Consider the following 15,181-nt stretch of genomic DNA (forward strand, 5'->3'; position numbering starts at 1 on the left):
TCTAGCGGTCTTAAATTGTATTACACTTTGTTTGCCTTTTACAATACTACTGCATTGTGGGTGGTGCACTGCATTGTGGGAGTGCAAAGCATCCTGGGAAAGAAGCCTCCAGTCTCCAGGACACATCAGCAGAGCTGTCCTTTTGCATATCTCCTTCTCAAACTCCACCATCCTTGTAAAAGCATATCTGGTGAGAGATCTACCTTTGTTTCAGGGATATTGTGTTTTGCAGAGCTGTTCAGATGGTTGTAATTGTTACTCAGGGAGTTGTTATTACTGTTAGCTAGCCATGCAATCTTATGTACGGGAAGTCATTTTACCATGTGCTTCGGTGTTAATGTATTGTTATAGTACATGCCACGCTATGCTTAATACTTATACATGTTATTTGTATTCTTGTTGTTTTACCAAACAATCCTGTTTTACCAATCAATCAAATATAATCAATCAATCACATATGTACGACCTGTTGACCAATAAACAAGTTAGACTACAAAGAACAGTCCTCTTATTAGGAAGACAGGAATGGTTTATACAGAATGTCAGACTGCCCACTGTGTGAACGTGTAAGAAGACAGAACAGAAGCAGACAGCTTGTCACCATTGCCATGGACTGTGATTGCACTAGTTTTTATACACGACCTTTGAGTTGTCTTTTTATCTGATAACTTATGGGAATTGTTTTTTTCCTGCAGGATAACGACGACGGTTGCATGCAGTATGGATTTGACAAAGTACCCTATGGATAAGCAAACCTGCACACTGCAACTGGAGAGCTGTGAGATATCTTCCATTCAATTATTGTAATCGCAATGATATCATATTATATTCAGAATTTCTGAATAGCAGACCTGCTAGTAGGTATAAATGAGTGGAAAGAGATGACAGGAATTCCTTACTGGCCACCTCAACAGAGCAAGATTCCCCCCACCCTCAAAAAAAGGCCAGCTCTGATAGAGTCTTTTGCTGTTGATTTTTGTCTGTCTTCACCTCAAAATCAGCTCCAAAAATGTGTTTCTGTTTGTTTTTTCATGTTTTTTGGCACAGACTCGCACCAAAAACCACAAGCTGAAATTTTTTTTTTGGTATTAAAGTAAACACTCATTGGTTAAAAAAGTGAAAAACACCACAAAAAAACACAAAAAAATGCTCTAGGAAAAAACACATGCAAATTCCGCAATGAATTATGTAGGCAGATTTTCAAAATTGTGTGTGAACATACCCATAGTGAGATTAAAAAATATATATATTTCTTTAAAAGCTATGTGCATTTCATAAGGACATTTTCCCACTGATATCAAATGGGAAAGAAGGAATTCCACAATACAGTAACTGCATTTTGCTATAAATCCATCACAAAGTCATTGTACAAAAGCAATGATTCCTTGAGAATTGATCAATTCCTATTCTATAATGCATATCTGGCTGCAATTGTAATGATAAGAATAGCAAAAAAACACAGTATGGAAACCGAACCATAGAGGTATTAAACTTTGATATGTTATACACTTTTTAGAGTTTATTTGAATCCTAGGGTTTCACACACACTTACCTTTGCTCTTGGCTAAGATGAGTATCATGAGTTGACCAACTTTGGGGTAAAAGCATGATGTTTATGCTATATCTGTCTATATATGGCCACCTAGTGGTTGTGATATGAGTTTGTTGAGGATTTTGCTACTATGTGATAATGTATTAATTTTGTAAGAAATTGGAGTCTTCAAAAAGATTTTCTGAGTTTCTGAGATTGATGACCTAGCCATCTCGTCACCGGAGCCCCCACCGATCTGCTGTTTGGAGAGGCCAGAGTACCATGACCTCTTTCTAGGCCTGTGACATCACTTTCATTGGTCACATGGACTAGGCGCAGCTTAATCCCATTGAAGTAAATGGGACTGAGTTGCGATACCAAGCACAGCCACTATACGATGGACGGAGCTGTGCTTGGTAATCTGCAAGGAGGCAGCGGCGCTCACAGGAACGCCACTGCCTCCGCAGGTTCTGGGTGTCGGAGCTCTGCCAATCTGATTTTGATGACCTATTCTGAGGAAAGGTCATGAATATCAGAATCTCAGAAAACCCTTTTAATAAATTTTATGGAACGGTTAGGATCTCCAGTCCTTACAAAAGCAGTTTTAAAAAGATTTTTTAACTTGATTTTCTGTGTTTGAGCAATGAAACTTCTATGAAATAATATTTTAGTTATCTTATGTCTATGTGACATTATCATCTCCACAGGGGGCTATAACATAAATGACGTAATGTTCTACTGGACGAGAGGAAACGACTCAGTGCGAGGTCTTAATACCCTCCGCTTGGCGCAGTATACAGTAGAAGACCACTACACTTCTGTGTCTGAAGCCGTATATGAAACTGGTAGGAGCAGCAGTGTGATTCACACATCATCAAACCTTATATCAAATATCCTGTGAAAGATGTAAGCTTTAACAGCCTAGGGCATTGCCATCCCGGTGCACCTGTCCAGGGAATAGCGGTGCACACAAGATGGATAAGCTATAGAGTAAACCTGAGCTTAGTGTATCTATGGGCTGTGAATAAAAATCTGAGCATCCTCGTCATCATAGGATGTGTGGTTAGAGTGGTTACTTTTTTTGTTGGTCCGTGCACAGTATACATTAACCCCTTCCTGACACTGGGTGTATATATGTGTGCCAGAGGTCAGGTCTTTAAAACTGCTCCCACTCAGGAGTTATTATTTTTTATTATTATTATATCAATGGATGTTATCTTTATCGAAAAAACTCTTTTCACAGTTTTTATTAGATCAAAGAAAACAAAAGAAGGTAAGGTCCAAAGCGCTGTCTTCCAAAAGAACATTTATTGTTAAAAATTACATAAAATGGCCACTGCAATACGTTTTGAAGGCGGTCTCCCTCCTTCATCAGATGCAACAAAATGGCAGACATATCACCATACCATGCAAAAAGTAAAACAAGGTATAAGCGATCTATAAAACATGGCATGGATCAGAGAATAAATTACACAAATAGGCATGCATATAAAAATAAAAATATTCATGCCTACTTGTATAATTTTGGAAGACATCGCTCTGGACCTCACCTTCTATTGTTTCCTCGAATCTGTGCTCTGGCTTCTGTGTGGAGTAACGGGTGAGGTGGTAGCTACAGGCTCCGGTGATAGACTTGCAACACGCCACCGACAGGGCCGCTCGTGTCCCAGGTCTATAGGAATGCCGAGTGCTGTGAGGTATTATACACTCATCATGTTTGATAACTGAGTTGTGCTAATATTTGCACAACTCAATCTGATGAGCAGGGGCATAGCTATAATGGGAACCGGGTGCTTGTGGGCCTGAAACTCAAAAGGGGCCTCCTTAGGAGGAGGACTAAAGCATTTTATTGTCAGAGCCCCCTTAACAGTATTATACAATGACATAATTTTACACTGTCTGAGACGGATCGAACAACTCTCCTGAGAGCTCGATCTTGATTAGCCACGGGTGTGGGGTTGTACGTGAGTTGGGGGTTGTGAAGAAGTTGGTGGGGGAGCCTGTTCAAAAATTTGCTGTGGGACCTAATCAGTTCTAGTTACGCCACTGCTGGTGAGTGTATTTCTATCCAGTGTAGTTGCTAATCTGGGAATGGTTCACATGGTGGGTCACCTTGTGTTTTATATGTTTTAGGGCTCATGCACACGACCGTATGCCCTCCGAGACATACAGTCCGTGAGGGGGCCATATGTTCCGGAGCAGCATACATCGTGCACATGGGAGCGCACAGCATCATAGGTTACTATGATGCTGTGCGCATCGGGCTGCCCACGGGACAATAGCCCCGTGGGCAGCCCGATGCGCACAGCATCATAGTAACCTATAATTCTGTGCGCTCCCATGCGCACAATGTATGCCGCTCCAGAACATATGGCCCCCTCACGGACTGTATGTCTCGGAGGGCATACGGTCGTGTGCATGAGCCCTAAAACATGAGCCCTTAGTATGTGTATTACCCTGTACTGTGTCATCACTGTGTTTATTATCCCTGTACTGTGACATCACTGTGTTTATTATCCCTGTACTGTGACATCACTGTGTTTATTATCCCTGTACTGTGAAATCACTGTGTTTATTATCCCTGTACTGTGACATCACTGTGTTTATTATCCATGTACTGTGACATCACTGTGTGTATTATTCCTGTACTGTGAATCACTGTGTATATTACCCTGTACTGTGACATCCCTGTGTTTATTATCCCTGTACTGTGACATCATTGTGTGTATTATCCTGTACTGTGACATCACTGTGTGTATTATCCTGTACTGTGACATCACTGTGTTTATTATCCCTGTACTGTGACATCACTGTGTGTATTATCCCTGTACTGTGACATCACTGTGTTTATTATCCCTGTACTGTGACATCACTGTGTTTATTATCCCTGTACTGTGACATCACTGTGTTTATTATCTCTGTACTGTGACATCACTGTGTGTATTATTCCTGTACTGTGAATCACTGTGTATATTACCCTGTACTGTGACATCCCTGTGTTTATTATCCCTGTACTGTGACATCATTGTGTGTATTATCCTGTACTGTGACATCACTGTGTGTATTATCCTGTACTGTGACATCACTGTGTTTATTATCCTGTACTGTGACATCACTGTGTTTATTATCCCTGTACTGTGACATCACTGTGTGTATTATCCCTGTACTGTGACATCACTGTGTGTATTATCCTGTACTGTGACATCACTGTGTTTATTATCCCTGTACTGTGACATCACTGTGTTTATTATCCCTGTACTGTGACATCACTGTGTGTATTATCCTGTACTGTGACATCACTGTGTTTATTATCCCTGTACTGTGACATCACTGTGTTTATTATCCCTGTTTTGTGACATCACTGTGTGTATTATCTCTGTACTGTGACATCGCTGTGTTTATTATCCCTGTACTGTGACATCGCTGTGTTTTATTATCCCTGTACTGTGACATCGCTGTGTTTATTATCCCTGTACTGTGACATCGCTGTGTTTATTATCCCTGTACTGTGACATCGCTGTGTTTATTATCCCTGTACTGTGACATCGCTGTGTTTATTATCTCTGTACTGTGACATCACAGTGTTTATTATCTATGTACTGTGACATCACTGTGTTTATTATCCCTGTACTGTGACATCACTGTGTTTATTATCACTGTACTGTGACATCACTGTGTTTATTATCCCTGTACTGTGACATCACTGTGTGTATTATACTGTACTGTGACATCGCTGTGTTTATTATCCCTGTGCTGTGACATCACTGTGTTTATTATCCCTGTACTGTGACATCACTGTGTTTATTATCCTGTACTGTGACATCACTGTGTTTATTATCCCTGTACTGTAACCTCACTGTGTGTATTATCCTGTACTGTGACATCACTGTGTGTATTATCCCTGTACTGTGACATCACTGTGTTTATTATCCCTGTACTGTGACATCACTGTGTTTATTTTCTCTGTACTGTGACATCGCTGTGTTTATTATCCCTGTACTGTAACCTCACTGTGTGTATTATCCTGTACTGTGACATCACTGTGTGTATTATCCCTGTACTGTGACATCACTGTGTTTATTATCCCTGTACTGTGACATCACTGTGTTTATTTTCTCTGTACTGTGACATCACTGTGTTTATTATCCCTGTACTGTGACATCACTGTGTGTATTATCCTGTACTGTGACATTGCTGTGTTTATTATCTCTGTACTGTGACATCACTGTGTTTATTATCTCTGTACTGTGACATCACTGTGTTTATTATCTATGTACTGTGACATCACTGTGTGTATTATCCCTGTACTGTGACATCACTGTGTTTATTAACCCTGTACTGTGACATCACTATGTTTAATATCCCTGTACGGTGACATCACTATGTTTATTATCCCTGTACTGTGACATCACTGTGTTTATTATCTCTGTACTGTGACATCACTGTGTTTATTATCCTGTACTGTGACATCACTGTGTTTATTATCTCTGTACTGTGACATCACTGTGTTTATTATCTATGTACTGTGACATCACTGTGTGTATTATCCCTGTACTGTGACATCACTGTGTTCATTAACCCTGTACTGTGACATCACTATGTTTAATATCCCTGTACGGTGACATCACTATGTTTAATATCCCTGTACGGTGACATCACTATGTTTATTATCCCTGTACGGTGACATTCCTATGTTTATTATCCCTGTACTGTGACATCACTGTGTTTATTATCCCTATACGGTGACATTACTATGTTTATTATCCCTGTACGGTGACATCACTATGTTTATTATCCCTGTACGGTGACATTACTATGTTTATTATCTATGCACTGTGACATCCCTGCTGATGTCCCACCTGCTGCCCCCTGGTTACTGCCTCCCTTTTGTCTCTATGGGAGGCAGTGCTGGAGATTGTGCCACTGTGCTGAGAAGGGACATATCCCTTCTTGGCACGGCTGCGGCTATAAGCCGCCACTCCATGATCCTCAGTGCTGCTCCCCATTGAGATGAATGGGAGGCAGCAACCACGTGGCAGCAGGTGGGATTTTATTGGAATGTTGGTGCAGCTGTCTGTGTAAAAGGCCCCTAAGGCTTCATGCACATGATCATGTCCATATTTCAGTCCACAAACAACAGGTCTTCGAAATATGGACACTTTCCACATTTTTGTGGACCAGAACAGGACTTGTTCTATGATTTGCAGAATGGCCACACAGATACGCCAAAAACACGCATTAGTGCATGGCGACATAGAAATGAATAGATCAGTGTGCTATCAGCTAAAAAATGCAGATAGCACATGGATGAAAAGTACAGTCGTGTCCATGAGGCCTAATAATGACTGTTTAACATTGGGCAGATTTATGAAACTGTCAGAAGGAAAAAACTGGCTTTGTTGCCCATAGCAACCAATCACAGTGAAGCTTTTATATTGTATTCTGTGCCTGAAAAAATGAAAGCTGCACTTTGATTGGTTGTTATGGGCAACAATGACAGATTTATGAAACTAGGACCCTGATTTATCAAAACTGGCTTAGTTGCCGATAGCAACCAATCAGATTCCACCTTTCATTTTCCAACAGAGATCTAAAAAATAAAAGGTGGAATCTGATTGGTTGCTACGATCAACTAAGTCAGTATTCCTTTACAACAGTTTTGATAAATCTTCCCCAAAATCTTCTTGAATTGTGCGCCTCTTGCTGCACATTAGGTGCCCACATAGCATTGATTGTACAGCTGTAGAATAATCCATTGATATAGGGTATCACTGAATGCCATGTTCTGTACCTGTATGGATCTTAGAATATGGTGATACAAACACAAATCATGGTACTTTTTATTTTATTTTATTTTTTATTGCTGTTATTGTCCCAAAGTGGTAAAATAAAAATAAAAATAATACATTTAGAATTGCTATAATTGTATCAACACACTGAATACAGTTAAAGGGGTTGTCCGGGCTTTTTCATATTGATGACCTATCCTGAGGATAAGTTATCAATATCAGATCAGCAGGGGTCCGATACCCAGCACCCCCGCCAATCCGCTATACAAGTAGACGGCGCGCAGTGTGCACGTTCCATCTCCCTTCTGTCTTCCTGTCCGCTGCTGCTTTCCCATAGACATACAGCAGGAAGAGAGGAGGGAGACAGCATGCGCACACTGTGCGCAATCTCCTCATACAGCTGATCGGCGGGGGTGCCGGGTGTCGAACCCCGGCCTATTTGATATTGATGACCTATCCTGAGGATAAGTTATTAATATCAGATCAGCAGGGGTCCGACAACCAGCACCCACGCTAATCTGCTATACGAGTAGACGGCGCGCAGCTTGCACGTTCCATCTCCCTTCTGTCTTCCTGTCCGCTGCTGCTTTCCCAAAGAAATACAGAAGGAAGAGAGGAGGGAGACAGCATGCGCACACTGTGCGCAATCTCCTCATACAGCTGATCGGTGGGGGTGCCGGGTGTCGAACCCCGGCCTATTTGATATTGATGACCTATCCTGAGGATAAGTTATCAATATCAGATCAGCAGGGGTCCAACACCAAGCACCCCCGCCAATCCGCTATACAAGTAGACGGCGCGCAGTGTGCACGTTCCATCTCCCTTCTGTCTTCCTGTCCGCTGCTGCTTTCACATAGACATACAGAAGGAAGAGAGGATGGAGACAGCATGCGCAATCTTCTCATACCGATTTGATATTGATGACCTATCCTGAGGATAGGTCATCAATATGAAAAAGCCCGGACAACCCCTTTGACGTCATTTATACTGCACAGTGAATGTCATAGGGGAAAAAAACCTATCGCAGATTTGCTGTATTTTTCATTCACCCACTGAAAAGTGTTAATAAAAATTGCTGCATCTTAAAGGCCAAAACTGGCTGAGTTGGTAAGGGGTTAAATGGTTAAATGTCTTACTGTATAAAGTGAGTCATGGGCTGCACCTTTAAGGTAATAATACTCATTCACTTATATACATACATGACGTTCTCCTCTGTGCTTGGCTAAGATGTTACAAGAAATGTCAAATATCTCATAGGTTTTTGGGATCTGAAAAGGGGCGTTGTTGCTTTAAGTCATCCTAGCTAAATAAAAAGAAATGCAATGTAGTGCTCTGCAGATTTCACTTGCATTGGGTTAAAATATATGATGATATGATGACTTACATAACCCGCATCTGCTTCACTACTGTTGCTTCCAGCATAGAAGACAGCTTCAAATGCACTCGGAGGAAATAATACTTTTTAACTGGTCTGTCTTGCAGCGTATTAAGACAGGTTCAATAGGCAAGTTTATTTTGGCGCATCAGAAATAAGGTTTTACAGATCCTTCCATCTGTGGCCACTGAGCAACTAGACAGTGAAGAGGAAGGGAGGGGATTGTTCATTTAATGGTGATTAAAATCAGGCGAGCAAGTAATTAAATAAACTGGCTGACAACATGCGGAGAGGAAGCCTGTCCCCGCCGCCCCTGTGCTCCCATTATATATACGTTAACAGGCCTTCTCTGCCATCACATAACTAGAGCAGGCTATGAGAGGCTGTGCAAAAAGGTAAAAAAGACATGAAATGACCATCTATTACTAAATCATATAGAGCAGCAGATAAACGTTGTCAATTATGTTTTTTAGTTATAGGTATACAAGGGCAACAACATAATGGCAACAATTATAGAGAATGGAACAGTTATTCTGCTCTAATGCAAGAACATCCTGATAAAAAGTCCACAAATCCCAAATCACTGCATTATATATTTTATATACTATTTATATAAAGAAATATGACGTGCATACCGATTACAGATACAGTGTGCCATATAGCATCCAGATAGCATATATGATAAATACATAGATGTTTACAGCATCCAGATAATTGGATGGATTCAGGGTCCAGATAAATGGTGTTTTATAGATAGAAGATGATTACAGGCAGCATTGAAATACACAGTGGATTCAGGTTTCAGATAAATGGTGTTATAAACGCTGATGAGCAAAAGGGTTACAATGTTTTGAACTTCTGGGCTCCATATCTCACCATCCACTACAGCTTTGAACGTGAGACTATCATCATTTTATAGACAATCATCTTGGCTATCTCATACATAGATTGGACTTGCAACTATTTAGCTTATGACTAGAGTTGAGCGAACACCTCGGATGTTCGGGTTCGAGAAGTTCGGCCGAACATCCCGGAAATGTTCGGGTTCGGGATCCGAACCCGATCCGAACTTCGTCCCGAACCCGAACCCCATTGAAGTCAATGGGGACCCGAACTTTTCGGCACTAAAAAGGCTGTAAAACAGCCCAGGAAAGAGCTAGAGGGCTGCAAAAGGCAGCAACATGTAGGTAAATCCCCTGCAAACAAATGTGGATAGGGAAATGAATTAAATTAAAAATTAAATAAATAAAAATTAACCAAAATCAATTGGAGAGAGGTTCCATAGCAGAGAATCTGGCTTCCCGTCACCCACCACTGGAACAGTCCATTCTCAGATATTTAGGCCCCGGCACCCAGGCAGAGGAGAGAGGTCCCGTAACAGAGAATCTGTCTTCATGTCAGCAGAGAATTAGTCTGCATGTCATAGCAGAGAATGAGGCTTCACGTCAGCCACCACTGCAACAGTCCATTGGCATATATTTAGGCCCAGCACACACACAGGCAGAGGAGAGAGGTCCCGTAACAGAGAATCTGTCTTCATGTCAGCAGAGAATTAGTCTGCATGTCATAGCAGAGAATGAGGCTTCACGTCAGCCACCACTGCAACAGTCCATTGGCATATATTTAGGCCCAGCACACACACAGGCAGAGGAGAGAGGTCCCGTAACAGAGAATCTGGCTTCATGTCAGCAGAGAATCAGTCTGCATGTCATAGCAGAGAATGAGGCTTCACGTCAGCCACCACTGCAACAGTCCATTGGCATATATTTAGGCCCAGCACACACACAGGCAGAGGAGAGAGGTCCCGTAACAGAGGATCTGGCTTCATGTCAGCAGAGAATCAGTCTGCATGTCATAGCAGAGAATCAGGCTTCACGTCAGCCACCACTGCAACAGTCCATTGTCATAAATTTAGGCCCAGCACCCAGGCAGAGGAGAGAGGTCCCGTAACAGACAATCTGGCTTCATGTCAGCAGAGAATTAGTCTGCATGTCATAGCAGAGAATGAGGCTTCACGTCAGCCACCACTGCAACAGTCCATTGGCATATATTTAGGCCTAGCACACAGGCAGAGGAGAGAGGTCCCGTAACAGACAATCTGGCTTCATGTCAGCAGAGAATCAGTCTGCATGTCATAGCAGAGAATGAGGCTTCACGTCACCCACCACTGCAACAGTCCATTGGCATATATTTAGGCCTAGCACACAGGCAGAGCAGAGAGGTCCCGTAACAGACAATCTGGCTTCATGACAGCAGAGAATCAGTCTGCATGTCATAGCAGAGAATGAGGCTTCACGTCACCCACCACTGCAACAGTCCATTGGCATATATTTAGGCCTAGCACACAGGCAGAGCAGAGAGGTCCCGTAACAGACAATCTGGCTTCATGACAGCAGAGAATCAGTCTGCATGTCATAGCAGAGAATGAGGCTTCACGTCACCCACCACTGCAACAGTCCATTGGCATATATTTAGGCCTAGCACACAGGCAGAGCAGAGAGGTCCCGTAACAGACGATCTGGCTTCATGTCAGCAGAGAATCAGTCTGCATGTCATAGCAGAGAATGAGGCTTCACGTCAGCCACCACTGCAACAGTCCATTGGCATATATTTAGGCCCAGCACCCAGGCAGAGGAGGGAGGTCCCGTAACAGAGAATCTGTCTTCATGTCAGCAGAGAATTAGTCTGCATGTCATAGCAGAGAATGAGGCTTCACGTCAGCCACCACTGCAACAGTCCATTGGCATATATTTAGGCCCAGCACACACACAGGCAGAGGAGAGAGGTCCCGTAACAGACAATCTGGCTTCATGTCAGCAGAGAATTAGTCTGCATGTCATAGCAGAGAATGAGGCTTCACGTCACCCACCACTGCAACAGTCCATTGGCATATATTTAGGCCCAGCACCCAGGCAGAGGAGGGAGGTCCCGTAACAGAGAATCTGTCTTCATGTCAGCAGAGAATTAGTCTGCATGTCATAGCAGAGAATGAGGCTTCACGTCACCCACCACTGCAACAGTCCATTGGCATATATTTAGGCCTAGCACACAGGCAGAGCAGAGAGGTCCCGTAACAGACAATCTGGCTTCATGACAGCAGAGAATCAGTCTGCATGTCATAGCAGAGAATGAGGCTTCACGTCACCCACCACTGCAACAGTCCATTGGCATATATTTAGGCCTAGCACACAGGCAGAGCAGAGAGGTCCCGTAACAGACGATCTGGCTTCATGTCAGCAGAGAATCAGTCTGCATGTCATAGCAGAGAATGAGGCTTCACGTCAGCCACCACTGCAACAGTCCATTGGCATATATTTAGGCCCAGCACCCAGGCAGAGGAGGGAGGTCCCGTAACAGAGAATCTGTCTTCATGTCAGCAGAGAATTAGTCTGCATGTCATAGCAGAGAATGAGGCTTCACGTCAGCCACCACTGCAACAGTCCATTGGCATATATTTAGGCCCAGCACACACACAGGCAGAGGAGAGAGGTCCCGTAACAGAGAATCTGTCTTCATGTCAGCAGAGAATTAGTCTGCATGTCATAGCAGAGAATCAGGCTTCACGTCACCCACCACTGCAACAGTCCATTGGCATATATTTAGGCCCAGCACCCAGGCAGAGGAGGGAGGTCCCGTAACAGAGAATCTGTCTTCATGTCAGCAGAGAATTAGTCTGCATGTCATAGCAGAGAATGAGGCTTCACGTCAGCCACCACTGCAACAGTCCATTGGCATATATTTAGGCCCAGCACACACACAGGCAGAGGAGAGAGGTCCCGTAACAGAGAATCTGTCTTCATGTCAGCAGAGAATTAGTCTGCATGTCATAGCAGAGAATGAGGCTTCACGTCAGCCACCACTGCAACAGTCCATTGGCATATATTTAGGCCCAGCACACACACAGGCAGAGGAGAGAGGTCCCGTAACAGACAATCTGGCTTCATGTCAGCAGAGAATTAGTCTGCATGTCATAGCAGAGAATGAGGCTTCACGTCACCCACCACTGCAACAGTCCATTGGCATATATTTAGGCCCAGCACCCAGGCAGAGGAGGGAGGTCCCGTAACAGAGAATCTGTCTTCATGTCAGCAGAGAATTAGTCTGCATGTCATAGCAGAGAATGAGGCTTCACGTCAGCCACCACTGCAACAGTCCATTGGCATATATTTAGGCCCAGCACACACACAGGCAGAGGAGAGAGGTCCCGTAACAGAGGATCTGGCTTCATGTCAGCAGAGAATCAGTCTGCATGTCATAGCAGAGAATCAGGCTTCACGTCAGCCACCACTGCAACAGTCCATTGGCATATATTTAGGCCTAGCACACAGGCAGAGGAGAGAGGTCCCGTAACAGACAATCTGGCTTCATGTCAGCAGAGAATCAGTCTGCATGTCATAGCAGAGAATGAGGCTTCACGTCAGCCACCACTGCAACAGTCCATTGTCATAAATTTAGGCCCAGCACCCAGGCAGAGGAGAGAGGTCCCGTAACAGACAATCTGGCTTCATGTCAGCAGAGAATTAGTCTGCATGTCATAGCAGAGAATCAGGCTTCATGTCAGCCACCACTGCAACAGTCCATTGGCATATATTTAGGCCTAGCACACAGGCAGAGGAGAGGTTCATTCAACTTTGGGTAGCATCGCAATATAATGGTAAAATGAAAATAAAAATAGGATTGAATGAGGAAGTGCCCTGGAGTCCAATAATATATGGTTATGGGGAGGTAGTTAATGTCTAATCTGGACAAGGGACGGACAGGTCCTGTGGGATCCATGCCTGGTTCATTTTTATGAACGTCAGCTTGTCCACATTGGCTGTAGACAGGCGGCTGCGTTTGTCTGTAATGACGCCCCCTGCCGTGCTGAATACACGTTCAGACAAAACGCTGGCTGCCGGGCAGGCCAGCACCTCCAAGGCATAAAAGGCTAGCTCTGGCCACGTGGACAATTTAGAGACCCAGAAGTTGAATGGGGCCGAACCATCAGTCAGTACGTGGAGGGGTGTGCACACGTACTGTTCCACCATGTTAGTGAAATGTTGCCTCCTGCTAACACGTTGCGTATCAGGTGGTGGTGCAGTTAGCTGTGGCGTGTTGACAAAAGTTTTCCACATCTCTGCCATGCTAACCCTGCCCTCAGAGGAGCTGGCCGTGACACAGCTGCCTTGGCGACCTCTTGCTCCTCCTCTGCCTTGGCCTTGGGCTTCCACTTGTTCCCCTGTGACATTTGGGAATGCTCTCAGTAGCGCGTCTACCAACGTGCGCTTGTACTCGCGCATCTTCCTATCACGCTCCAGTGCAGGAAGTAAGGTGGGCACATTGTCTTTGTAGCGTGGATCCAGCAGGGTGGCAACCCAGTAGTCCGCACAGGTTAAAATGTGGGCAACTCTGCTGTCGTTGCGCAGGCACTGCAGCATGTAGTCGCTCATGTGTGCCAGGCTGCCCAGGGATAAGGACAAGCTGTCCTCTGTGGGAGGCGTATCGTCATCGTCCTGCCTTTCCCCCCAGCCACGCACCAGTGATGGACCCGAGCTGCGTTGGGTGCCACCCCGCTGTGACCATGCTTCATCCTCATCCTCCTCCACCTCCTCCTCATCCTCGTCCTCCTCGTCCTCCAGTAGTGGGCCCTGGCTGGCCACATTTGTACCTGGCCTCTGCTGTTGCCAAAAACCTCCCTCTGAGTCACTTCGAAGAGACTGGCCTGAAAGTGCTAAAAATGACCCCTCTTCCTCCTCCTCCTCCTCCTCCTGGGCCACCTCCTCTTCCATCATCGCCCTAAGTGTTTTCTCAAGGAGACATAGAAGTGGTATTGTAACGCTGATAACGGTGTCATCGCCACTGGCCATGTTGGTGGAGTACTCGAAACAGCGCAACAGGGCACACAGGTCTCGCATGGAGGCCCAGTCATTGGTGGTGAAGTGGTGCTGTTCTGTAGTGCGACTGACCCGTGCGTGCTGCAGCTGAAACTCCACTATGGCCTGCTGAAACTCCACTATGGCCAGCATGTGCAAGGTGGAGTTCCACCTGGTGGGCACGTCGCATATGAGGCGGTGAGCGGGAAGGCCGAAGTTACGCTGTAGCGCAGACAGGCGAGCAGCAGCAGGATGTGAACGCCGGAAGCGCGAACAGACGGCCCGCACTTTATGCAGCAGCTCTGACATGTCGGGGTAGTTGTGAATGAACTTCTGCACCACCAAATTCAGCACATGCGCCAAGCAAGGGATGTGCGTCAAATTGGCTAGTCCCAGAGCTGCAACGAGATTTCGCCCATTATCACACACCACCAGGCCGGGCTTGAGGCTCACCGGCAGCAACCACTCGTCGGTCTGTTGTTCTATACCCCGCCACAACTCCTGTGCGGTGTGGGGCCTGTCCCCCAAACATATGAGTTTCAGAATGGCCTGCTGACGTTTACCCCGGGCTGTGCTGAAGTTGGTGGTGAAGGTGTGTGGCTGACTGGATGAGCAGGTGGAAGAAGAGGAGGAG

The 15,181-nt window shown here is 44.8% G+C and overlaps 1 protein-coding gene across 1 annotated transcript in view; it reads left to right on the forward strand.

The window, feature by feature from the left end:
• LOC122941453 (gamma-aminobutyric acid type A receptor subunit pi) overlaps window positions 1-15,181 on the forward strand; it is a 122,657-nt gene that overhangs the window by 71,872 nt on the left and 35,604 nt on the right. Inside the window, exons 6-7 of the mRNA XM_044298718.1 lie at window positions 696-778; window positions 2,239-2,376. Of these exons, the coding sequence (XP_044154653.1) occupies window positions 696-778; window positions 2,239-2,376 (221 nt within the window). The remainder of the gene's footprint in view (window positions 1-695; window positions 779-2,238; window positions 2,377-15,181) is intronic.

Source organism: Bufo gargarizans, chromosome 6 (genome assembly GCF_014858855.1).
Source record: "Bufo gargarizans isolate SCDJY-AF-19 chromosome 6, ASM1485885v1, whole genome shotgun sequence".
Lineage (NCBI taxonomy): Eukaryota > Metazoa > Chordata > Amphibia > Anura > Bufonidae > Bufo > Bufo gargarizans.